This window comes from Pelobates fuscus, chromosome 5 (genome assembly GCF_036172605.1).
Source record: "Pelobates fuscus isolate aPelFus1 chromosome 5, aPelFus1.pri, whole genome shotgun sequence".
In the NCBI taxonomy this organism is placed as follows: Eukaryota; Metazoa; Chordata; class Amphibia; order Anura; family Pelobatidae; genus Pelobates; species Pelobates fuscus.
Window position 1 is genome coordinate 140,189,988 of NC_086321.1, and position 27,363 is coordinate 140,217,350.

At 38.4% G+C, this 27,363-nt stretch overlaps 1 protein-coding gene across 1 annotated transcript in view; it reads left to right on the forward strand.

Moving 5' to 3' along the window:
- The window catches only part of ADGRD1 (adhesion G protein-coupled receptor D1), a 612,495-nt gene that overhangs the window by 580,030 nt on the left and 5,102 nt on the right, over positions 1-27,363 (forward strand). The window contains exons 23-25 of the mRNA XM_063457024.1: positions 14,557-14,683; positions 21,681-21,722; positions 25,217-25,309. Of these exons, the coding sequence (XP_063313094.1) occupies positions 14,557-14,683; positions 21,681-21,722; positions 25,217-25,309 (262 nt within the window). The remainder of the gene's footprint in view (positions 1-14,556; positions 14,684-21,680; positions 21,723-25,216; positions 25,310-27,363) is intronic.

Sequence of the window (27,363 nt, forward strand, 5' to 3'; positions counted from 1 at the left end):
GATCATTAAACCAAAAAAAATTTTTTTGTAAGTACAAATCTAATACAATTTATTAGAAAGTCAATTTGGGTTTCCTGTAAATCCTGTTGAGACTCGAGTAGATTTTGGATGCAGGTAGTGCCTTTTTGGTGCGGGATGTTTGAATATAAGGCAGTAATATCTGCAGTGGCTAGAATGTATGAAGGTTTCCATTGTATTGATTGTAACACCTGAAGGATGTGCTTTGTATCTTTTATAAAAGTATTTTGTAAAGGTACATATGGCTGCAAGAAAAAATCCACATATTCTGATAAATTACAGGATAAGGAATTTATTCCGCTGATTATGGGGCGTCCTGGAGGTTGTTTTGTGTTCTTGTGAATCTTTGGCAGAAAATAAAACACTGCCACCTTGCAGTTGGGATTGTAGATGTATTCGAATTCATCCTGGTTGATCACATGCCTCTCCAGACCTGCAGATAACAGTGTATTAAGTTCTGCCAGAAACTCACAAGTGGGATTGTGATCCAAAATTTGGTACGTTTTTTCATCATTTAAGATGTTATAGGCTTCTTGTAAATAATAAGATTTATTCATGATAACAATCCCACCCCCCTTATCTGCTTCCTTTATAACTAAATTATGGTTTTCTGTTAGCGATTTTAGTGCTATCTTTTCCTTCTGTGTGAGATTTGGTTTAAATTTATCATTACTAATCTCATTGAAATCCTCCTGTACCAGGTCATTAAATACTTCTAGAAATTTACTTTTTGCTGCATTAGGAGGAACCCAGGGCCAACCGCACCAGCATATGGTCTCACAAGGGGTCTGAGGATCTCATTTCGGTACCTAATGGCAGTCAGGCTACCTCTGGCGTGCACATGGAGGGATGTACGGCCCCCCAAAGAAATGCCACCCCACACCATTACTGACCCACTTCCAAACCGGTTATGCTGGAGGATGTTGAAGGCAGCAGAACGTTCTCCATGGCGTCTCCAGACTCTATCACGTCTGTCACATGTGCTCAGTGTGAACCTGCTTTCATCTGTGAAGAGCACAGGGTGCCAGTGGCGAATTTGCCAATCTTGGTGTTCTCTGGCAAATGCCAAACGTCCTGCACGGTGTTGGACAGTAAACACAACCCCCACCTGTGGACGTCGGGCCCTCATACCAGCCTCATGGAGTCGGTTTCTGACCGTTTGAGCAGACACATGCACATTTGTGGCCTGTTGGAGGTCATTTTACAGGGCTCTGGCAGTGCTCCTCCTGTTCCTCCTTGCACAAAGGCGGAGGTAGCGGTCCTGCTGCTGGGTTGTTGCCCTCCTATGGCCTCCTCCACGTCTCCTGATGTACTGGCCTGTGTCCTGGTAGCGCCTCCATGCTCTGGACACTACGCTGACAGACACAGTGTGGCGGAACCAGCCCCGCCACTTGTGCCTGGAGAGGACTGCTTGCCAGCCTCTTGCCCTGCGACTATGGCCCTGGGATGTATTGCCCTTCTAGGATCTGATTTGGGCATATTGTATTTTATTATGCTGCTACTGGCCCTTTAAGAACCATCTGGGGACATACTGTGGAGTTACTGGGTGGCCACCATTTCATGCATCAGAGGCACATGGTGAGAACAATGGATGAAGCACATGGTGAGAACAATGGATGGCGGCCATTTTACCTCAAAGACACTGTTGTGACTTTTCTACATGGTGCCATCTCGCCGGTATTTGGTGCACAAAGACATTGTGCAGAAGTTTTAAACTATAAACACAGGGGACACATTATACAGTAATTATTTTTTATATAATCTGTATATGTTCGGCGGAATCTGCGTTAAACTGTATCTTCCAAACTACTAAACAGATCTTGGTGAATTTTGGATATGTGGTTCACGCAGATCCCCCGGTTCTGAGGATATACCCCGTATTTATATGGGGGTTATTGCATGTTTTGGGGTCCCTGTGATATGTTTTATAAAACTGTATTTCTCTGTCTGTGATAATTATATTACCCATTGAGTTCAGTAATCATATCACAGGCAGCGGGAAGGATTTTGTGTGGGAGTGTCTGTGTGTATTGTACGTATTGATTGGTTGTTCTGTAAAACCCTGTGGGCAGTACTATGTTTGTGGATTGGGAATGAAAGAGGCTGTATGTGCCAGTACAGTCAGTTCTGCTTGACCTCAAAATGAAGTGTTGTCTCGTTATTGGGGGAATTGGATTGTATGCTGATTGCCAAGAGTGTAAGCTGATTGTAGGCTTTTCCTGTTCAGCTGTTTGCAGCATTCATATGCTTTAGAGCATTCATATGCTGCTCCGGTTCGGTGGTTGTGGTGTCTGCTGCAGTGCTTGGAGTCCTCAGGAAGGACTAGGAGCATCCTTCAATGGAGGTACCCAGTCGGGGTGCCCGTAGATTCGTTACACACAGCAAACCTTCTTGCCACAGTTGTGCCATCCTGGATGAGCTGCACTACCTGAGCCACTTGTGTGGGTTGTAGACTTCGTCTCATGCTACCACAAAAGTGACCAAAACATCAGCCAGGAAGCATAGGAACTGAGAAGTGGTCTGTGGTCACCACCTGCAGAACCACTCCTTTATTGGGGATGTCTTGCTAATTGCCTATACTTTTCATCTGTTGTCTATCCCAGTTGCACAACAGCATGTGAAATTGATTGTCACTCAGTGTTGCTTCCTAAGTGGACAGTTTGATTTCACAGAAGTGTGATTGACTTGGAGTTACATTGTGTTGTTTAAGTGTTCCCTTTATTTTTTTGAGTAGTGTATATATATACACACATAAATACACATACACTAAGTGTATTTTAATATTAATATGTATATAATTATATATATATATATATATATATATATATATATATATATATATATATATTAATATCAAAGTGTAGAATGATATTGATTAAATATATATATAATTATCTATATATATATATATAGACAAAAAACCAAAAAGCCTTGCACTCCTACCAAAACAGGATTATAACCCGGTGCTTGATTGCACAATAAACATAAAGCCAAAAAATAATCAGCACTCCCAGGATTTACAAATAAGCAAAAAAATACTTTACTCCATAGTCAACGTTTCAGCACCTCTTGTGTGCTTTCATCAGGACAGCATACAAAATACAAATGAACATTACATTGCTTAAATAAGAACATCAATCAAATTAAAACTTACAGGTGTGTTGCTAGCTAATTTTCAATCTTTTCCAGCCTCTGATCAAGAAACACCGGGGAACACCTCCTTCCGGCTTGCGCTCGCGCTATCACGTGATTTGAGTGTCATCATCACGTTTTTCGTCACTATGGAGATCGAGACGCCGTTCGCGTCTAACGATCTTCCCTTCAGTTACTTCCTGATTGACCGCGTTTCCCGTAACTATGGGAACGCTCAGCGCGTGCGCACTTGGCTCACTGTCCTGATCTCTGAGTACATGCTCGTAACTGTAATGCGAGCAGACTTTGCTGATAAAAGAAATGAGAGAAAACCTATACATGTGTCCACTTCCTCTACCCTACCATGTGATGTGTATATAAAAAAAGAATACTAAAGAAGGATATAATCAATCTAGAGGTTGCTATTACTAGGCAAGCCAAAAAATTACTTAGTGCAATTACTATATAATAAGAGATCCCAATGTGGAGATCCATAATCTCCTATTAGATTCAATATGTGAAGTGGCTCACTAATAAAGTGCTAAAAAGTGCCTTACAAATAGCCATCACTGAAGTGAGGTGACCAGCAGGTAAAGAGCAAACCTGCTCTACATATGACTATAATAATGTGCATAATAGGCATCCTTACTGATGTCTCCTAAACATGGTCAAATACAAAATATTAATAATCCGTCCATACCTCTATCTGTGTATGTGCCCATGTTGATCATAAAGTGCAAGTGCAAATAAGTGAAAAAATAATATCAATACATTTAAAGTGATAGGTGCCCAAAAATCCAAAAATCAACTAGCACCACAACAACCAGAGTAAGGTGAGATCCAACCTACCCTATAGTGCTCAATAAGGGAAGTCCCAGCCTGAGAGGCAAGAAAGATGGACACCCTAAAAGTGTATCTATTATGGGACAACGGAAAGGATCACCGTATAGTATTATAACTAAGCACCTGAATAGAAAGTCCTAATCGGAAAGACATAAAGTGTAAGTGATTTTAAACACTAAATATATATCAACTAACGTGAGTTAAAAATAGAGATAAATTGAAATCATTATAAAGAGGGGCTGGCACTCTTACACAAAAGGTACCATAACCTGTCCCATATTTCATCCTAATACAGCTTATATCACCCCTTCTCTTTAGATCTATCATAAGAATACAATAAAAGACAATTTTTCATTTAGTCCATTTGGGGCTAAAGTTCCCAATTTTTTGATCCACCACGTTTCTCTTTGTAATAAACGTTCCTGTCTGTTACCACCTCTTCTTGAAACGGGAACATGGTCTATGGCCACACATTTCAATGATGTGAGGGGGTGCCCTTTTTCCAAAAAATGGCGTGCGACTGGTTTGTCAGTCTTGTTGTCCCTATAGGCCAATCTAATGCTGGACCTATGTCCCCTAATCCTCTCGCAGAGGGCAGTCTCGGTCTTCCCAACATAGTTGAGCCCGCAAGGACAGGAAAGTTTATAAATCACAAAGTCAGTCCGACAGCTGATTCTATGTTGGATTTTAAAAGTCTGTCCCGTATGTGGATGGTTGAAACTTTTGCAGGGAATCAGATGGCCACAAGTTTCGCATCCTAAACATCTTATGCATCCATTATTGCTCATGTTTTTATTCGCTGGCAGATAACTTTGGATTGGATCGGTCTGAACTAGAAGATCCCTCAGGCTTTAATTATTTTTATATGAAAATAGTGGTTTGTTTCGGAAGCTCTCAGGGAGACTTTTATCATTCTCCATGACATGCCAATTCATATCGATCTCTCGACAGATGTTGGTAGTAGATGCATTATATGTCATTGGAAAAGGAATTTGAGCATTATTGTCCCGAGTCCTTGTCACACCCTCAGCCATATGATCCCTGGCTTTCCTGAGTGCTTTGTCAAGTATGGCTCGTGTGTAGCCTCTCTGTGCGAATTTATTATACATTTGCTGTATTTGTTCCTCACATCGGATAATGTCCGAATTGTTTCTTATAACCCTTAGGAACTGGTAGGGTAGAGGAAGTGGACACATGTATAGGTTTTCTCTCATTTCTTTTATCAGCAAAGTCTGCTCGCATTACAGTTACGAGCATGTACTCAGAGATCAGGACAGTGAGCCAAGTGCGCACGCGCTGAGCGTTCCCATAGTTACGGGAAACGCGGTCAATCAGGAAGTAACTGAAGGGAAGATCGTTAGACGCGAACGGCGTCTCGATCTCCATAGTGACGAAAAACGTGATGATGACACTCAAATCACGTGATAGCGCGAGCGCAAGCCGGAAGGAGGTGTTCCCCGGTGTTTCTTGATCAGAGGCTGGAAAAGATTGAAAATTAGCTAGCAACACACCTGAAATGTAAGTTTTAATTTGATTGATGTTCTTATTTAAGCAATGTAATGTTCATTTGTATTTTGTATGCTGTCCTGATGAAAGCACACAAGAGGTGCTGAAACGTTGACTATGGAGTAAAGTATTTTTTTGCTTATTTGTAAATCCTGGGAGTGCTGATTATTGTTTTGCTTTATATATATATATATATATATATATATATATATATGTATATGTATATGTATATGTATATGTATATGTATATGTATATGTGTATATATATATATATATATATATATATATGTGTATATATATATATATATATATATATGTGTATATATACGTATATATATATATATATGCGTATATAAGTTTTTAAATGATACAACAATATCGTCAGTGAAATTTGCATTTTTCACACACAAATGGCACTTACACGGACAATATAATTGTTGTGATACGTTTTACTGTTTTGAAACACAAATTTTTTCATATTGAAGTTCACCAGATTGGTTATGTTGCCTTTGAGACTGTATGGTAGCCCATAGCTCTGTACAAATTTTGTTGGCCGAATTTTAGTCAGATCTTTGTTTTTATTTTCTCATTATTTAACAGTAATTTCAGATACATCTTAAATGCAGTGTTTGATGTTTCAATAAAATTGATAATCACCCTATGGAGCATTAAAACAAGAGTTGCTAATAATTCCTGGCAGGCAAGGCTGCAGTGGGATAGTAGTCAGTAACAACGCTCTTTGCCTTCTAACACCTCTTCCATCAAAGTTTGCGTACTTTTGTGGTGGATGATGGCTCTTAAATCCATCTTATTGCACATTTTAACTTTTTACAGAGATAGGCAGTGTCCAATTCACACCATATGTAGTAATACTTGAACTCTCATTCCCGCTAGCCTGTAGCTAAGGTAATTTATAGAAGTAATCTAGTAACTGCAAGAAGTTTTCCTTATGTTAGGTTGCTGTCAGAAGATGCACTGAGGAATGGAACCAGAGCATGTAAAGATGCATTATCTATTCCGTTTCTTTCACCTTATAGAGGAAATTGCTTTTCAGTTTTCTATTAGTTGATTACAAGGGCTAGTGCAGTTGCTCCTCAACAACAATCTGAAGTTGAATGGGGTCTGTTATCACCGGCTTTTTTGCACAACACTTATAAATATCCACTATTCCAATGATTTCATGTGTATATGTGCTGAATAGACTGAGAAGCAATAAAGTCCAGCTTCTAATCCTCCATATTTCTTGTGGTTCCATTGATTACAGTGTCTGTAGTAAATTATTCTTGTCTTAAACATAAATCTTTGAGAATAGTCTATGTGGAACGTGCTATATCAAATGCTTAGGTCATTTAAAGGTTATTTGAATACATTATGATGTGACTGAACCTTAAAATTCTTCTTCTTTGATTCTTTACAGCAGGGGTAGTCAACCTTTCAATACCTACCGCCCACTTTTGTATCTATGTTGATGGTAAAATTTCCTTACCGCCCACCAGTGCCACAGTAACTAATTTCATAGCACAGGTCTGATTTTTTTTTTTTAAAGGAGGTTTCTTAAAAAAAAAAAAATATATATATATATATATATATATATATATATGTGTGTGTGTGTGTACTTAAATGTATCAATTTTTTTCCTATTTTCTATTCTACTTTTTCTTTTCTATGTGTGTCTGTGAGGTTCTGTGTGTGTGTGAAGGGTTCTGTGTGTGGATGCTTGTGTTTGAAGGGTGTAATGTGTGTGTGTGTGGGGGGGTGGCAGTGTGTGTGTGTGTGAAGGGTACTGTATGTGCGTGAGTGGTGCAGTGTGTGTGTTTGTGAAGGGTGAACTGTGTGTGAAGGGTGAACTGTGTGTGAAGGGTGCAGTGTGTGTGTGTGTGAGGAGTTCAGTGTGTGTGAGGAGTTCAGTGTGTGTGAGGAGTTCAGTGTGTGTGAGGAGTTCAGTGTGTGTGAGGGGTGCAGTGTGTGTGAGGGGTGCAGTGTGTGTGAGGGTGCAGTGTGTGTGAGGGGTGCAGTATGTGTGAGGGGTGCTGCATGTCTGTGATGGGTGCAGTGTGTGTGAGAGAGGTGCTATGTGTGTGTTAGAAGGGTACTGAATGTGGATGAGTGGTGCAGTGCGTGTGTGAAGGGCACTGTGCGTGTGTGAAGGATGCTGTGCGTGTGTGAAGGATGCTGTGCGTGTGTGAAGGATGCTGTGTGTGTGTGAAGGATGCTGTGTGTGTGTGAAGGATGCTGTGTGTGTGTGTGTGTGTGAAGGATGCTGTGTGTGTGTGAAGGGTGCTGTGTGTGTGTGTGAAGGTTGCTGTGTGTGTGTGTGTGTGTGTGTGTGAAGGGTGCTGTGCATGTGTGAGGGGACAGTGCATGTGTGAGGGGGCAGTGCATGTGTGAGGTGGGCAGTGCATGTATAAGTTGGGCAGTGTGTGTGAGGGGGGAGGTCTGTGTGTGTGTGTGAGGGGGGCAGTGTGTGCAAAGGGTGAATATGCTGTGTGTAGGTGGGTGCGATGTGAAAATCTATCCTAATGTCTCTCCCTCTCTTCTTCTTACCTGTTACCAGGGAGGAAGGACATAATGCTGCAAGCCCTGCTGGTGCAGTGGTGGTATGTTCACTTTAGCCTGCAGCTCTGCCGGCTGACTCTCCTTTCCTTCTGCGAGCACAGCACTGTATTGGAGAGTTGCCATGATAACACGTGGCAATGCTCCGACCAGCCTGCTCATGCCAGCGGGCCAGTGAAGGAGATATTTGATCTCCTCACCAGCCCGGGAGAGCTTACAGCAAGGCTGGCTCTGCATGGGCCGGCAGGGGAGATGAAAGGATCTACCCTGCCGACCTTGGTCCATGGCCATCAAGGCCCATGTGATGTTTTCTTCAGAACCCACCACCGCCCACCTGAAATCCTAAACCGCCCACTAGTGGGCAGTAGGGAGCAGTCTGACTACCCCTGCTTTACAGGGTCTAGTCACATAGCTTTACTTAAGACTGGTCCGAATTATTCAGCTTGTGAAATAGTACTTACTTTTAAATTGTTGTTTTAAAAATAAATACTTTTTTTCATGCTGCCCAATCCCTGGTTGGTCCCCTTACTTGCTTTTGTAATTCTGGAGCGGTGTGTGTTTACCTTGTGACATAACTGAGGAGTGCTGTTTTATTTGCCCTTTATTGTGGTTCTACACACTATAGTTAAAAATAAATCAACGTTTTATGTTCTGTGTTTGGCAATCACTATTATTATTATTATTATTATTATTATTTATAAAGTGCCAACAAGATCCATAGTGCTGTACAATAGGTGGACTAACAGACAAATATTTGTAACTAAGGGTGACTAGACAAGTAACTAGACAAGTTGGACACTTGGAACAGAGGGATTGAGGGCTCTGCTAAATGAGCTTACATGCTAGAGGGAGTGGGGTAATGTGACTCAGATATTAAGGGCAGGGTAGAACAGTAGCTTGCTAGGATAGTGTTCATTGAGGGCTTAGTGTTTTGTTTTGATGACAGTGTCAGGAGAGGAATCAGGGTGCAGGGAGGGGAATCTGTTCACAGTTTAATTGATATACTTTCCTAAAGAAGTAAGTTTTAAAAGATTTTTTTGAAGGAGTGGAGGTTGGGTGAAAGTCTAACAGAGAGGGGAAGAGTGTTCCATAGGAATGGTGCAGCCCTAGAAAAGTCTTTAAGTCTCAGAGGTAGGAGTATGAACAGAGGTTAGACGTAGGTCTCCGGCAGAGCGTAGGGGCCTAGATGAGACATATTTGTGTAATAGTGAGGATAAGTAGGTGGGAGCAGCATTGTGTAAAGATTTGTAAGCAAGTATCAGGATCTTACATTGAGTCCTATATCTTATGGGAAGCCAATGTAGGGACTGACAAAGGGGGGAGACTTGGGAGGTGCTGGCAGACAGGAAGATGAGCCTTGCCGCCGCATTCATTATACACTGTAACGGGGGCAAGTTGGGAACACATAAGACCACTGAGAAGCAGATTACAGTAGTCAAGGCGAGAGAGGACAGCGGCATGGACAAGAACTTTTGCCATATCAGGAGTTAAATAGGGTCGGAAGCGCGCAATATTTTTGAGATGGAAGCGGCAGGATTTGTCAATTGATTGGACATGAGGGGTGAAGGAGATGTCTTAGTGAAAGAGAACACCTAGGCATCGAGCCTTAGAGATAGAACGGATGGTGGCGCCATTGACTTGAGGGAGACAGACAAGGGAGTAGCAACACTTGAGGGAGGAAAGACCAGAAGTTCTGTTTTGGACAGGTTCAGTTTAAGGAAATGAGCAGCCATCCAGTTGGAAATAGAAAAGAGGCAGTCAGAGACACGAGTCAAGAGCGCTGGTGATAAATCAGGCCAGAACAGATACATTTGTGTGTCATCCGCATAGAAATGATCCTGGAAACCAAAGGAGCTGATGAGTTTACCATGCGAGGCAGTGTAGATTGAGAACAATAGGGGACCAAGGACAGACCCTTGGGGAACACCAACAGAGAGGGATTGGGGAGAAAAAGCAAAGTCTGAGAAAGAAACACTGAATGAGCACTGGGAGAGATTGGAAGAGCACCAGGAGAGAGCAGTATCTTGTAGATGAGATTATGGAGGATGAGAAGAAGCTGTTGCTATAGAAGCCAAATGAATATGCGGGCATATTAAGTTGTGATTATTCCACTTTTGTAACTCTGTACCCCTTTTCAGATTACAACATTTTTTTTTGCACTTTATTTTTGTTGTGCACTGGTAACAGACAAGAGTATAGTAACATATCCACAGAATCATGTGATACAAAAAAAGTTGAGATAACCACTGTTTGATAAATATCATTTAACATACTCCCATGTTTTTGATTTTCTTTCCAACTCCATGTTCCAACAATATTTGTTTTATTCTCATTGAGCTAACAAATATCCCTTTCTGCATGTGAACTTATTTTTCAATAGGAAACATGGCTTATATAGTATTAAGCATTATAGAGGGCATAACAAGGATTTTGAGCATTGTTGATTTTTCATGTTAGTTTTTATATATGATCTGCCCATGAAATGTCACTTATAATCCAAAATAATCAGATAATACTGACAGTGTGTGGGAGAGGATAGGAAGCTGCATTGTGAGAATGGTAATATTTATTGACTCTCTACAGTTACAAAGTGACATTTGGAAAGAAATGGTTAGTCGGACTTATTTGTGTCCTGGCACAGGCTGACTCAGCCATCTTTCTTTGTGTCCATTAACAATCAAGAGCCAAGAATGAGACAAGTCAGGATATAGCAAAATGAAGAGTCATTATTTCTGGCCGTCGGACAAAAGTGTAATCTTAAGATACTTAACAGAGTTTCAAGTTACTTTACAGGACAGGGAATAAAGTGCTGTGAATTAGTCTAAAAATGAATTGGATTGGGTTTGCAATAATTTTATTATAAATTTGCAGCTCCACACAAAGTTGTCTTTGAAACACTATGAGGTTCTCACACACTACAGAATTTTGTAGCTTCATTTTTTAAAATACTTGACAAGAGGGCCAGTACGGTGTGGAATGGATACAAATATACGTATGGTCCTATTTTGTCTTGAATTAAACAAAGGCATTTCTGAGTAAGATGTTTGCAAGTACCCAATGATCTTCTAGCTACACATTTTGACCTTTCTCTATTTTCATGACTATTTAAAAAAAATTATGAAATCTGAGCAATGGCTTATGTAAGATACTGTTATTTCATACAAATGGCATAATGTTACTTTCATAATAAAGGTGATATTTTAGCAAAATTCTATCTTTTCCAAGAAGATCTACTGTTTACATTTTCCAAAGACATCCTTTATGATTATATGAGTTACCTATATCATAGCAAAAATATCCGATATGACTTATGGAACTGTTTTGAAAGCAATACAATTTGTTTTACGCAAGTAATGGCAGGCTAAGCTAATTTCTTCTAGCACAATCAATCTTTTCCAGCTTCGTGATACTGACAGATTGTAAGGAGAAAGGCAGAGATTGGAAAAACAGAAAAAAGAGGAAGTATTGACTTAGCGGGCAGAATTCTTTATGGCATAATAAACTTTCCCCTTTAGTAGTACCAGTAATACTGTGATGTTTCTTTTCTTGTTTTATTTACTTTCCCTTTGCCTTGATCATAAAGTGAATAATGGAAGTTGATGTACGAAAAAAACAGAATGTCTTAATAAATAGCTCAGGCAGTTTTTCTCGTGTGCAAATATGCTACCTCTGTCTGGCAGAAATATAGCAGAGGGTTGTGAAGTGATCTTCTAAAGCAGACCATTCTCAATACTATGAAGAATAAAAATGCAGATAAAGTGCTTATTCTTGTCCAGAGCTTACATTTTAATTGTAGCTAGTAAAATTCATGGCACAATTTAATATTGCTGGATGCGTTTTCAAAATACTTTAAATTGTTCTAATAAACTTTTAAAATGATTTTATTTTATGAAAAATATAAATATTTTGTAGTACTTTGATTTTTCTTTAATATATATTGATACCGATTTTATATATTATATATTTTTAATATTATTAATATTTAAAAAAATTATTATAGAAGTTTATGCAAAAATATTAAATAATTTGCTAAGCTTATCCAATGATAATAAATAGAGGCCTTTGTTGGTTTGTTTGAAAGCTAATCGTTCAATTCACCTTAGCAAATATGGTGTTCTGAAGTTAGCAAGAGGAAACAGCAGAGTATATAAGAGGGAATAAGAACAATAGTATGAAGAGCTCTGATGAAGTAGGGCTACCCTACGAAACGCATAAGGCAACCAGCGGTTGAATCTGGGAGGAGAAAGTTGAGTCTCTGTGTGCATTCCTGTCGAGTATCATCACTCCTGGCCCGGTATCTAGTAGTGTTTACATCATCCTCATGAGTCTCATACTCCACCCCTCAATGTGAGGTCGGAGGAGGAGAACGAAGGAACTCACATGCCGTCCTCACCGGCAACGATGAGAGAGAAGAGGAATCAACTCTTACACATTCGGGTCTGGATTACAGGTTTTTACTTCTTTTTTATCTGAGACAAAATTGACTATTCACCTACCTCAGCATTTCACCATTTTTTTTTATATGTTGAATTTTTTTACAGTTTTAGATTTTTCAATAAAATCTTCATTTCTTAACAATCAATTTAGCTTCAACTGACTATTTATTTAGGAATATAATAACATCAGCTATTAATGCAAGGCATTTAGTTTGTCTATACTAAACTGCCGATTGTACCAATTTTGGATTTTGTTACATCTTTACAATATAAGTATATCAAAGTCATAGGTGCTTGTTTATCCAGCAATGTTGTTACAAGTTGGGTCATAGCTACTGATGATACATTATTATTGCACTAACTGGATCTGAAGTGGAAATCAATCAATACAGTTATTATTTTGTGTATCTGCCCCTGGCCAAATTAAAGAAACAGTGCGTGCACGCTCCCTGAAGTAATTCACACTGGACAAAAGTTTCAGGTTAATGAAAAACTTGAGGAATGTTTATTAGAGGGCGTGGCATGCCCCTTATAAAGCAAAATTACATCATAAGCATTGTCAGAGATAACATTGATTTATCCATCAATAATTGGTTAGGGGTTAAGTGGTTGATTCATTGCTCGTCCTACCGGGTGTGATGTCACTGGCATCTTGCGGGTCTCCCCCAGATTCCAGCGCCATCTTGTTAGTGAGGATGTTATTTGATGACTAAGGGAAACTCCCTGGCCCTAGCGGCCATTTTATGTAAACTAAGTAAATCATATTATGAAGTTAAAAATGCTGATTAAGAATTATATAAAGTAAATAGACATTTTACTAACCAAATAAATTAGAGTAATATTTCATGTCCACAACAGGATCTAATAATTCAATTTAACCTGTGGACTGTTAAAGCAATCTTTTTAAACAAATCTGGACTTTTAAACCAATCTGGACTTTTTAAAATTATTTGGACTATTATCTAGGATTCACAAAATATCCCTATAATCATCAAGTTTTGATATTAAGTCTTTATGGTTTTAGTATGTTATGTATGTAATTATACCATCTATTTGAGCCTCTAATTTTATTGTATTCTTTTACCATTGTTTTCCTTTTTTACATTACAAGGTTGTGCACTTAAGGTAATACTTACCTATTTTCTCATATATTCTGTAATATTACATAGCTCCTGGATACCTACACCTCAGAGTGTTTTACATTTGTTAAATTCACCTTAATTTACAGAATATCAATCTAATTCTCAAGTCCAGAAGTAAATGAACACTTGATATACAAAAATCATCATTAGTGATACTTAACTGTTCCGAACTACAGAGTGACTAATACTTCATATGTCCCTGTAATGCATTTCAATTCCTCTCTTGCATTGAAATTGTTAACTGCTAGCTTTTATTTTAGCTTCGTTCCTTCTGGATATTCAACCATAATGTTTCATATCTCTTAGTAAAGAGCACTTGTGAGGCTAGGAAATATTTATGTGCTCTGCATAATTGTGGTGTGTGTGTGTGTGTGTGTGTGTATTTTAAAAGGATGGTTAAACAAATCTACACCTTAGATGGGATCTGAAATACCATTCTACAAAGTGACACATTTCATACTTGGTTCCATTCTTTGAACACTGTGTACATCGTGATGTATTGTTGGTCCTACCCCAAATGTGTCTAGTGGCCATAAATGTCAGCAGTGAATGAGCACAGTAATTGAGGAAGACACAGCCGGTGGCATGTTTTAACTGCACAACACTTTTGATTTGGTGCCACTGTCATCTTCATGGTAATGTCCAGATATGTTTTACAGTAGCTTATCCACAAATGTCCTTTCAATGTTGCTGTGTAGACATAGTCTGCATGTCTGTTTTTCCCTTGCTAAATATTAGTTTAATGCTATTTCTTGCAAAACTTATATATATTTAAACCCCTCATATTTGTGATCACTTATACTGTAGTCATCACAGGAAACATGAAGATACGTAGGATAACTTTCAAAAATATACTGAGAAATTATAGCATTTATTTTGTTACAGACTCTATTTATAGCTTAATGTTTTCTCTTTTGATCTTTTAGATTAACAGCAAAAGCAGTAGCTGTCCTACTGCCAATCCTTGGAAGCTCCTGGATCTTTGGTGTTCTTGCCGTAAACGACCAAGCAATTGTCTTTCAGTACCTGTTTGCCATTTTCAACTCATTGCAAGTAAGTGTACTAAGGAACAGAAAAAAATGCTATCAAATAAACCTATAAAACTAAAAAGCATGTGAGATTTACATGTTCGCACATTTACACATGCCAAAAGAACCAACAAATATAAACACCACAAAGTAGTGTAGAATTACTTAGCTTCAGTTAATGTGCAGCCTCCCGGGATCGTTATCCACAACAAACGATCTTTACAAATACAAAAAAAACAACCAAAACGGGATACGGCTGTAAATTCTATAAAGAGAACATACAAAAAAAACACAATAGGGGCGGAGCCTAACCAGCAACCAGAGAAGACGTGCACTCCACGAGCTCCAGCAGAACAGGCACAAAAACGACCATTAAAAAGGACAAAAATGCCACTAACCTCCTGCAAGGGGGCCCATCGGTCAGGGAAGACCATACCGAACCGACTGATACCAGACCCGATGCCCGGAACCACCGGTCACAGCAAAAGAAGCGTGGGGCCTACCGCGGGAGGCAGCAGGGAAAGACGGCCGTCCTCCAGTAAGCTGCACATAGCCACCTGCGAGCATGGAACACTCCCTCCCCCCCCTATGGACCGGTGGGGGAAGTCCCGGTCCCCGCCAACAGTGGAGCCCTACGCCCGACACCACCCGACTATACCTGCGACCAACCCAAGCAAGGCGGGCGGTGGGGCCTCCAAAATGGCGGAAGCATATGGCGCAGCACCACAAGACTCCTACAAGCCTGCTAGGCAAACGACCCCAGTTGCACAATCAGCAGAGGCACAAGCCTGCAGGGGCTCATCCACAACGACCGCCCAGCAAGAACCACAGAGAGGGAAAAATGGCACCCATCTCCAATCACACTCCCTGGAAGCCCTAGACCTACTCTGCTCGAGTTTCCACACGGCACTGTGTAACAGGGGAATGTCCTACCTCCAAGCAGCCCAAACGGTGGCATCATGGCTACGACCGGTGACTCGCCGACGGCTTTACGGATCCCCACTGCAGACCTTCAGGGCGGTAAATCGTAAACACATGAATAGACAACCGCAAAGGCGGGAAACTTTGGGAGCCGGCACCCACGCTTCCGCACACCAGTGCGGGGCCCGCCAACGTGTACAACCTGCTCCACACACAGCGGTCTCGACAGCATCCGACCAGCACAGTGTAACTCGGCAGTGGAGAAATGGAGGTGCCACAACACGGAGATCTACCCCTTTGCCCAGTGCTGGAGCTAGACCCCAGCCACGGTACGCCATGGTAGAGGCGCGACTCACAGCCTGGACGGAGAGCTGGAGGGGGAGCCTGGAGAAGCCTGGGCCAAATGACCGAGAGGCCAAGACCCGAGAGAAAGCCCCCATCGGAGTAAGCAGGGGTAACAGGAACTATCCCTCTATGGGCATCGGCTGAAGGACTGATGAACTATACTTGCTGTGCCGCAGAGCCCACAGAGCAAGTAGCTTAATGTGTCATCCATTTTATGTTCATGGTTCCTAAATTGTTGTTCCCACATTGTTGCCTCACTGTTCTTTAGTGCACACTGTAGCTCTGCCTAGCTTGCCCACTGACAGTAACCATTGACTAACTTCTCTTTCATACTAATGTTGAAGCCGGCAAAGACAGCCTATTACCCATACACTTGTATGTTTACCTACTGTAACCGAGACGCATCCCTCTAATTTTACTTAAGAGGCTGACGTCAAGCCTGTACTAACTCACCTAAAAGCGTCACCCTCACCTATATGCCCGCTAGTTTGCTAAACAACATACTCAAGTAGGTCTACCGCTGAAAATGCTCTACACACACTATAGTCACGTTGGAAAACATGCAGCCATCCTACTTACCCTTTAAAATTACGTGCAACAGCGACACATAGTCTATAGGCAAGTACCTGAATATGTTGTACAATATCACTTCTACGCTTAACTTATAAGCACCTATTAGTTCCTGACAAGCATAGTAACGTCATAACTAGATAATAAAACGCTATAGCATCTTGTAGCAAGATTACCTAAGCACCCAAAGCGACGAACGCATGTAATGTTCAACATCTACCATTTTCATATATAAAAATGTGCTGGACTTAACATGTATCCTTATGTTCAACTGTTGATTATCGGCTGGAGGATTGCCTTTGGGGTACCTCTCATGCATCTGTTCAAAGCTTATGCACTACAAAAATAAAGAATTAAAAAAAAAAAAAAAAAACACAATAGTGTGATACAGTAAATACAATATATCTTGCGCTAATAATAAATGCACTCACGAGATGATGTAGATAAAAGCACTCATAGGGTGCCTCCCCTGATGGTGTGGGGGGCTAGTAATCTCCTTTCCGATACGGAATAGCTGAAAGGTACACGGGACTCCGAATAGGATCAAACTCCAAATATTTTTATTATATAAAAGGTGAAATAAACACCATTAAGATCAAATTTAGAAATGCGGTATTAGGTCCTACGCGTTTCGTTCAAAACATGAACTTCATCAGGGACCGCAATAAAAAATAACCACATACAATCTTACAAGCAGTAAAATCATACATCCTACTACCCCCTTAATACAATCCCTTTAAATAGGGCTAGTCCCAATGTCCAATTAATCAGTGCTGTAGGTGTTCCCAGTCTTCTCATTCTTCATTGGTCCTGGGACAGATCCTCTCAGCTGATAATGTTTTCGGCATCCAGATCAATCGAATTAAGCACACTCAAATCAAAAACTAAACTGGAAGTGAGTACAATCTCCTACTTCCGCGTTCCATATACGTTCCAGATGCGTTCCACATGCGTTCCATCTGTATAACACATTCATAGCAACAAGAAACAAGGTGCTTGTGCACATAAACGCAATATATGAGAAAAAACAAAGTGCTTATCTTAATAAAGAAAAAAATGTATTAGTATATATAAAGAATTATATTGTCATTTCTAATGCTGTGTCTATGTGACCCACAGACTTGTATTATTTACACAATCTATATAAAATGAGTCATATGACATCAGTGTATTAAACAACACTTATCTTTCTTTTTTAACACATTGAAAATGTTCCCTCATTGGCAATAAACATATCCAATTTTATATTTATATTTTAATTAGTACACACATCTTTAAAGGAAAAGAAAGGAGATCTTATCCACCTCCACAGAAACTCCATACCAGGCAACAAAGTTATTCACATCAAAGATGAAATCATAGTGATATACCCTGCTAGCTCCACCATACCTATCCCTTTAAGTCTATAACAGGTAGATGGAATCAGGTATAGAATAGAAGAAATAGGGATCTAAACGGTCAGTCCAAAAAACACACCAAATCAATCCCTACATTAAGACCCATAGGAACAAGGGTCTTAAGTCTATGTATCCAAAAGGTCTCCCTCTGAGATAACCTCTTAACCCTATCATCCCCACGCAAGAAGGGGAGAACATGTTCAATACCCATACATATGAGCCCCCTAAAGGAAAAAAGCGGACAGTGGCTAGCATATTTGTTAAATTTTTATTCTTTTTAAAAATCACCGCTGGACGGTCAGATAAAGAACTGCCTAAGACTGGGTCCTGTTGTAAAATCGGCCAAAATTCATTGAGGCTTTGCTTAATCTTGAAATGATCAACATTATACTGGGTGACAAAAGCTGATCTAAAATTAATGTTAACCCCAGTTGTAGGAACTTTTTCCTCCAATAGTGTATTGCGCTCAAGGAGGCCAATAGATCAAATTTATTTTTCCAAGCTATTTTTATCATAGCCCCTAGCAAGAAGTTTATTTTTAATATGAAAGGATTGGGTATGAAAGTCCTGAGGCTGGGAGCAATTACGCTTAAGCCGGGTGAATTGGTTTCTCGCTATACCCCTCAGCCAGGGCTTATGATGACAACTTTGTTGATGAACATATCCGTTGCCATCTGTTGGTTTAAAAAAACATTCAGTATGAATCTGACCCTGATCACAAAAGATAGCCAGGTCTAAAAAGTGAATTTAATTTTTGCTCTGTTGTACACTGATGTAGCGTGGGACAGGTTTAATACTATGATGAATAAGTAAATGTGCCCTAGCCAAGGTTATTATGTCCATACACATAATACATGACAAGGTACTCTTGACACACCACATTTATGCTTCAGAACAAAAAAAGGAGCACCCCTCTAAAGGGAAGTTTGACACATATATACATATATATTGATGCCATAGGTGTGCCAAGGGGGTTACCAGATGATTTTGCAGTTAAAGAAAAGTTTGAGTCCATTTTCCCAACCGTCACTGCTAATAATATTTTGATTTGCATTTATTATATCTATTACAACCAACAACGTTTTGTCAACTACACCAGAGATGCCCTCCAGGGCTTGGCCGAACAGTCGCAGGCCACATCCCAGATGACCTTCCAGAACAGAATGGCCTTAGACATGATTCTAGCTGAGAAGTGGGGTGTATGTAAAATACTACCTGTCACCATGACTTGTTGTGCCTATATTCCAGATAACACAGGTCCATATGGTAATGTAAGCTTGTCTATTTTATGATGTCCCTCTGAAGAACTAAAAAGACTTTAAGAACCGTTACTTCATAGGGTTTTGTGCCTTTGGGCTAACATGTCTTCTGGAACTAACATATATAGTTTATCTTTTAGTGACTAACATTTTATAGGGGGGACTGTTGTAGAATTATTAAATTACCTATTATTGATTGACTATTATTCATTTTCCTAACAGTATTTAGAATATTAGAAGGAAATGCTTTTCTAGAAGGTTATGAGCAGCACCGGAACAGTCAAGTTCCTGTAGTATGAAACATTGTATGCCATAGTTAGATCATGAGAACTGTACTAATAAAATGTGTATTCACTAAGCCTGAGAAACTAACCTTGAAGCTAAATGGTGCCAAGTACTCAAAATGGCTGGCTGCCAGATCCCCCCTCCCATCGAGCGAGCCTCTGGCTAAACAAGAATGGCGCTTGTATCTTATGTCCACTCCCGTGTCAAAGATGACGACATCCCATGATGGGAGGATGCCCAACTAGCCACTTAACACCTAGACCAATTAATAATATTGATGGGAGGGTATTGACTTAACCACTTAACACCTAATCCAATTAATGATGTTTATTTGTTGTTATCTTGATATTCTATGATGATGTAATATTGCCTTTAAAAGGGTCTGCATACCCGCTTTTTAACCAGATGCCATTAAAGTTCTTTTAACCTGAACTCCATGTGTCAGTGTGAATTTACTTCTGCGTATACGCAATTTAATCATCTCTAATTTGGACAGGAACAGATAGTCATTCAAACTTATTTGTTTGCTTAAAAGAATCTATATCAGTTCCACTCAGGGGAAGATTCCATCTACCTGTTATAGACTTAAAGGGATAGGTATGGTGGAGCTAGCAGGGTATATCACTATGATTTCATCTTTGATGTGAATAACTTTGTTGCCTGGTATGGAGTTTCTGTGGAGGTGGATAAGATCTCCTTTCTTTTCCTTTAAAGATGTGTGTACTAATTAAAATATAAATATAAAATTGGATATGTTTATTGCCAATGAGGGAACATTTTCAATGTGTTAAAAAAGAAAGATAAGTGTTGTTTAATACACTGATGTCATATGAGTCACTTTATATAGATTGTGTAAATAATATAAGTCTGTGGGTCACATAGACACAGCATTAGAAATGACAATATAATTTCTCTATATATACTAATAAATTTTTAATGTGTTAAAAAAGAAAGATAAGTGTTGTTTAATACACTGATGTCATATGAGTCATTTTATATAGATTGTGTAAATAATACAAGTCTGTGGGTCACATAGACACAGCATTAGAAATGACAATATAATTCTTTATATATACTAATAAATGTTTTTCTTTATTTAGATAAGCACTTTGTTTTTTCTCATGTATTGCGTTTATGTGCACAAGCACCTTGTTTCTTGTTGCTATGAAAGTGTTATACAGATGGAACGCATGTGGAACGCATCTGGAACGTATATGGAACGCGGAAGTAGGAGATTGTACTCACTTCCAGTTTCGTTTTTGATTTGAGTGCGCTTAATTCGATTGATCTGGATGCCGAAAACATTATCAGCTGAGAGGATCCGTCCCAGGACCAATGAAGAATGAGAAGACTGGGAACACTTACAGCACTGATTAATTGGACATTGGGACTAGCCCTATTTAAAGGGATTGTATTAAGGGGGTAGTAGGATGTATGATTTTACTGCTTGTAAGATTGTATGTGGTTATTTTTTATTGCGGTCCCTGATGAAGTTCATGTTTTGAACGAAACGCGTAGGACCTAATACCGCATTTCTAAATTTGATCTTAATGGTGTTTATTTCACCTTTTATATAATAAAAATAATTGGAGTTTGATCCTATTCGGAGTCCCATGTACCTTTCAGCTATTCCGTATCGGAAAGGAGATTACTAGCCCCCCACACCATCAGGGGAGGCACCCTATGAGCGCTTTTATCTACATCATCTCGTGAGTTAATTTATTATTAGCGCAAGATATATTGTATTTACTGTATCACACTATTGTATTTACACATGCCAGCCTGACAGCATTATAGTAAGTTATACATTTTGTTTTGTGCATTACAAAAAAATATTGGACTTTTTTTGTACCTATCTTAATGTGTTCTCTGTCCATAGTGAATGAGATGAAATGTAAAAAATGCCTAAGCTAATTCTGTGTCAATATGACTCATCTCTACTTGGTTTTCTGTATATAGTCTGAAATTAACGATGATTTGCTTCTACAATTTTGTTTTTGCCAACTATTGTTTTTTTGTACATAGTGATCCCACTAATGTTTGTATGCATATAAAATACTGAAATTGATTCATGCATGTGCCCCTGTGTTTATAGTATCTTTTCTCTCACTTTGTCTAACAAAGCTCTGGCCATCATCGTCTCCATATTTTCAGAATTTCCCAGTTCTAAAAATTCACAACATGCAATACATCTTTTGTAGAAACAATCTAACATCTACAACACTTTTTCATCTCTCTCTTGTAGGGCTTTTTTATCTTCTTATTTCACTGTCTACTGAATTCCGAGGTAAGTTAAAAAAACAAATCTACATTTAATCACTTACAGTGAGTACTAGTTCTTGTCATTTATTGTCATCTGTCTTTTAGACTGTGTTTACTGTAATAATACAACTTACGATTGTCTAATTTATAATTTGGTATAGCTACTACAATCATCTTTAATTTACTTCAATATATTCAAGGATCTACAGGATCAGATCCTTACACCATACTTAAAAACCACATGAGTAAAGTTTTCAAAAACTTATTCAACAAATTCAGAAATTTAGCAACATCCCTTAAAATAACGGCGTTCTCTGACAAAATAATTTTTCCCATTTATTCTATATTGGTTTTATAAAAAACATAACAACAATTGTTTGTACATCTGAGGAAATATTTGCAAATCAGACAAAGCATTCCCAAGTGTTCATCAAAATATCTGCAAATGTAAGATATTGTATGTTCCTGTGTTCTAGTGAAATTAGCCATCTGTGTTTTATAGATGTGTTTGACCCTGCGGTAGTTGGGTATTGCACTCTGTGGAATTCTATATTCACTAACTAATATGAGGAACCTTTTGGGGCTTTTATTGTCTAAAAATTGCGAAATATTAGTGATTTTGGCTGCTCACCATATTAGAAGGTTTAGGTTTTGTTTAAAGAGTTTCAACAAAAGAGGGTAAGTTTCTTTTCAGCATATGTTTTTGTCACACTTGTATAGTATATGTGGTCAGTGGTAAGACTCTATTTTTTGATTCATCAATCATTCATCAATCAGTCAATCCTTTTCCAAGCCCAACCACAGTGGAGTAGGAGAGTTTGTGGGTGTGTGATAGCAATTGCCATTTGTACTAGTATGAAAATCGCATTGTGTATCTTTATTTCTGGGACCCCAGGCAGGGATGTTGAAAGTCAAATAATATGGGTAGCATTCTTGATGGCCTACATATCCAAATGTGTGGATTAAGGAGGAACTGAAATCTCTAAAGAAGGAGTGAAGGATTAGGGGATTGAGGAAGAGGTATAAGATAGTCGGGAGCACCATTATTTTTATAGAATTTATTCTACCTAAACAGGATAACTCCAAGTTTGACCAGGTGGTCATAGTATCCAGGGTAGCTGTTAAGAGTTTGATGTGGTTCTCTTGAACCTGATGACCCCAAGTCCTAGTAAGTTTGACTCCTAAGTAAGTAATGCAATCCACTCTCATATACATTTTTTTTTTTTTAGTTCACTGAAAACTGAACGTGGCATTGTCAGTGAAAGGGCTTGCTGGCATTATTTTTACAAGTTATACTTTCTCATATAAATCTAAAGAGATTGTAGAGATATGTCCTGGTTTGTAAGAAAAAAGCAAAAATCCATCTGCAAATGGTAATCTTGTGCTCAGTAAAGGGTGTGTAAATACCTGTTATATTGTTTGTATTTTGTATAGTATGAGCCAGAGGTTCCAAAGCTAGAATAAAGATCAGGCAGGAAAAAGGACATCACTGTTGGGTGCCATTGGTTATCATAAATCCTGACAAATTATTTAGTGAAGTAACCACGAGGCTGGACAACCAAACTGCAAATATAAATTTGAGATATAATGTGGAAAAAATGTTTTCATGCTAAATATTTTTTAAACTTGATTGCATTTAAAAAGCCATCAACTTGCTGGTTTAGTGAATAGAAAACTCTGATATTTCCATACAGTGAACAGACAAAAAAAAAATAGTTCATATCTTCATACATTTCATTCATAAGAAGCTGCAGGCAAGCTAAGGGGCAGCCATGTTAATGTAGCTTCTTTTATGACAGACTGAGCCACTGAGTGATTTTAATTCACAGGGGCAATCTCAGTCATGCTTGTTGGTACGATAAATAATGCTTTAGCAAAAGAGCTTTTGTTTCCAAACCTCTAAATTCTAGTCTCAGAGGCATTGAAACCAGAACTGTATTTCTCAACCAACCTTACCAGTGCCTTGTAAAATCTGAATTAATTTTACGTTCACTAAATACATCTTATATTATACAGTGCAAGGAAAAATTGTATCAAAATGACAAGGTATTATATTGCTGGTTAACTACTAGTTTGCTTTGTCACTGTAACTTGTGAAATGTAATGTGCCCTTGACTTGTCACGGTGGAGAGGTACTTAGACATTCAAAGTCATTAATAATATCAATGTCACATTAATTTATAAAATCCTCATTACACCAAGAACTTTTCTGTCATAAATAGTAGGAAGATTTATAGCCTTGTTTTATGACTATGTGATATTTCACACCCGAGTCATTTTACAGTAACTGGTCAAGGAGGTAGAAAAACTCAATTCTAGCCCCTAGCTTCCTTAGCAAATGTTAGCATACCATTAACATTTGTAAGTGTCAGCAAAGTATGTGAAAATATCACTCTATTCCACTCTAGGTATTGTTTTATACTTCATCATTATGCACCTTCTCCCCTTATACAAAATTTATGGCATTTACATAAATACACAGTTTGTTAAAATACACGATAATAGATCAGAACAGAACCCTAGAGGCATAATAATGGATGAAGGCTCAATTAAAGCAGATGTCAGATTTTCAACATGTCACAGAAATATTTTAACAGATGGTTTCATGAAAATATTTCATCTACCTGCAGTCTCATTATATCATATAAACGGACTACTTTTAAAAGGAATAAGGAGTATGAGTGCATATATTTTCATAGATGATGCAAAAAGACTACATATTTTAGCCCCTACATTTTAATACTGCAACTGACTATAGTTTTAGCAGCCTAAACTAACCTGTCACATTGACTGAACTGCCATGGCTGTGAATTTCATAAATTCCTAGAACAAACCCCATAATTAACAAATATCTTCTATAACCCCTTAAGGACACATGACATGACATCCCCTTTTATTCCAGAAGTTTGGTCCATAAGGGGTTAAACCTCCATAGTTCAATTCCCCTTCTTGGCCATAATTCATCTGCAATTCATATATCCCTTTTTGAGCCTATCTGACTGCATTCCCTACTTTGCACCATTATACTGTCCTGACCTGTCCCTCTTTCCCAAGTTGTCAAAATGTGTGTAGTCAGAATCTTGCTTATTATAAGGCACACCTATTCTTTTTTTTTCTCTTGACTTGAGGACCCACAACGTGCCAGGCATGTCCTGAGATACATTTAGAAGGTTAATTTATTAGAGAAACAATGCAAATGTGCATCAGATTTATAGTTATTACTTTCTTTAACTTTAGTGGACTTTTGGTATGTTTTGATAAGACTTGAACTAGATGGGATGATATCATTAAAATAACTTCTAATGTAAAACCCATCTGTGTGTCTTATCGCTGTTTGAAAAGAACGCCTCTCTCCAACTTTCTGTCTTTCTGTGTCATTTATTAAATAATTTTGGTACTTTATTTAAAATGCCCATTTGTTTCATGTGTACTATTACAATATTATTCTCCATATCTAAATATTTCACACAGAACTATAATCTGTAAACATAAAATGACACTACATTGTTTCCTTGGAAGGTAAGAGCCGCGTTCAAGCATAAAACGAAGGTCTGGTCCCTCACAAGTAGCTCCATTCGCAACATCAATGTGAAACCTTTCAACTCTGACATAGTAAGTACAGCTGTACAGCCTGGGGCTGCACTGTAGTGCTGTGGAAGTAAGTACATTTTATTTGAAACATAGTCTCAAATCCTGCTGACCAAAGGCAATTTATTACTTACTGACATTTTATACCATGGGTACATAACGTGAAAGAAATATTAAAGGTTTCTTTATACCAAATTGTATATTCTAAAAGTAGGCAAAATAGCATTTTACTCCATATAGGCTAACAGATGTACTACCAAGGAAGATTGAGCATTTACAAATGTAAATTTAGAGATTTTGTTTTTAATATAGTACTAGTCAGTTTCAGATAGGATATATGTCAAGCATTTCAGTTCCTCTTTGGCATCTTTCAACATTACAACCTTAGTTGTAAGTCACGTGCCAAACAATATCTATTCACAACTGATAACTCCCAATTTAGAAGACCATAACTACAGGGACTGGAGGTGACAATCTTGTAACTCTAGAAACTGAAATCATCTTAAATCTATTGCCTATTTGTTACTAGTCCATGCAGTTTCTCATAGTAAACATGTCTGCCATTATATATATTAACTATATTAATGTATATGCATTTTTACAAAGACCCTTTTAATCTTTAGGATAATGTGTCTTGTTTCTACAGAAGCCTATTATCACATAGGTTTGCACTACATAGGTTTTGTTGAGTTATTCAGTTTTAATATATAGGTTTATTGAGTTACAACATTACAGTTTTGCAGAAATGGCAATGTTTAACTTGAAGGGTTAAACATGTGTCTAGTGGCTGTCATGCTGCTGCAACAACTGAAAAAAACTCAGTCACATGGCAATTGGCTTGATCATTTGAAGTCATTGAAAAGCATTGAGTTCAAGCTTGAATGTACATGTAGAGCTCACTACGAAAGTGCATCAGGTTCCCAATGCTCCTCTATGAGTATCATTGGAATGGACCATTGCTGGAGGAAGACATAACTCCTCTATGATACAGTGGGAGAAGGAAAGGTGAGCAGTGTGGAGTATGGAATGTTAATATTTATTATATACATATACATTCTAGATGAAAAATACTACACTTTGCAGACTCATAACATTGTACAAATGTTGATTCCGTAACCAAATGGTTAAGGTTTAAGTTAAGGATAAAGTTACATGCTTAGGACAAATCCATTGTCTCCTCTATTGAAGGACCCAGACCAACAATCAGTGCAAAGGAAGTCTCTGTGCTGAGAAAAGATAAATAAAAAACTTTATTGAAATTATTATTTTTTTGGGGGGTGGGGGCACTCAGCTAAATAGGGAGAGGGACACTATAGTTTGTATTCCTAACTAACAGTTTAGTGTTCCTTTAATGCAGGGTCCTCCAAACTCTGGCACTTTAGGTGTTGCTAAACATCAACTCCCATGATTCTTTGAATGAAATAGATAGCCAGAGAATCAAGGGAGTTGTAGTTCAGCAACATCTGGAGGGCCAGAGTTTGGAGAACCCTGCTCTAATTGAATAAGTATGTTAGGGGTCAGTACATACTCTATACTGTTCATGATTGTTGCGATTGCATAGACCTTGGCTTTTTTACCTTTAACATTTAACTATTTCAGTGTTTATACATAAAATATTGTTCATTGTTTGCACTTATTATGGTTGCTGTTGAAAAAAATGAATATGTGGTTTCTGTTGTGTTATCTAGAATTAGATAACCCTCAATTGGAAATAGGCAGGCAACCACTAGGCAGTGATTTATTCCCAGAGGTTACATGCAACCATATAACATACATAAAATAGAAAAAAGCTATTTCAAGCTGGACAAAAGTGGTAAGTGGTATCCCGCAAGGCTCTCCACATAGGACAAGAGGTCATGCATTTAGATTTGAAGAAAGGGGATTTAGTCAAAGGAAAGATTTTTTTTTTTTTTACAGTAAGAACAATAAGGATGTTGAATTGTCTGCCTGAACAAGTTGTTTTATTAGAGTCTGTACAGATGTTTAAACAGCAACTAGATGCATACTTGCAAAAACATATTATTCCATTTTTAATTGTGAGGTAATAGTTTCTTGATCCAGGGATAAATCTGACTGCC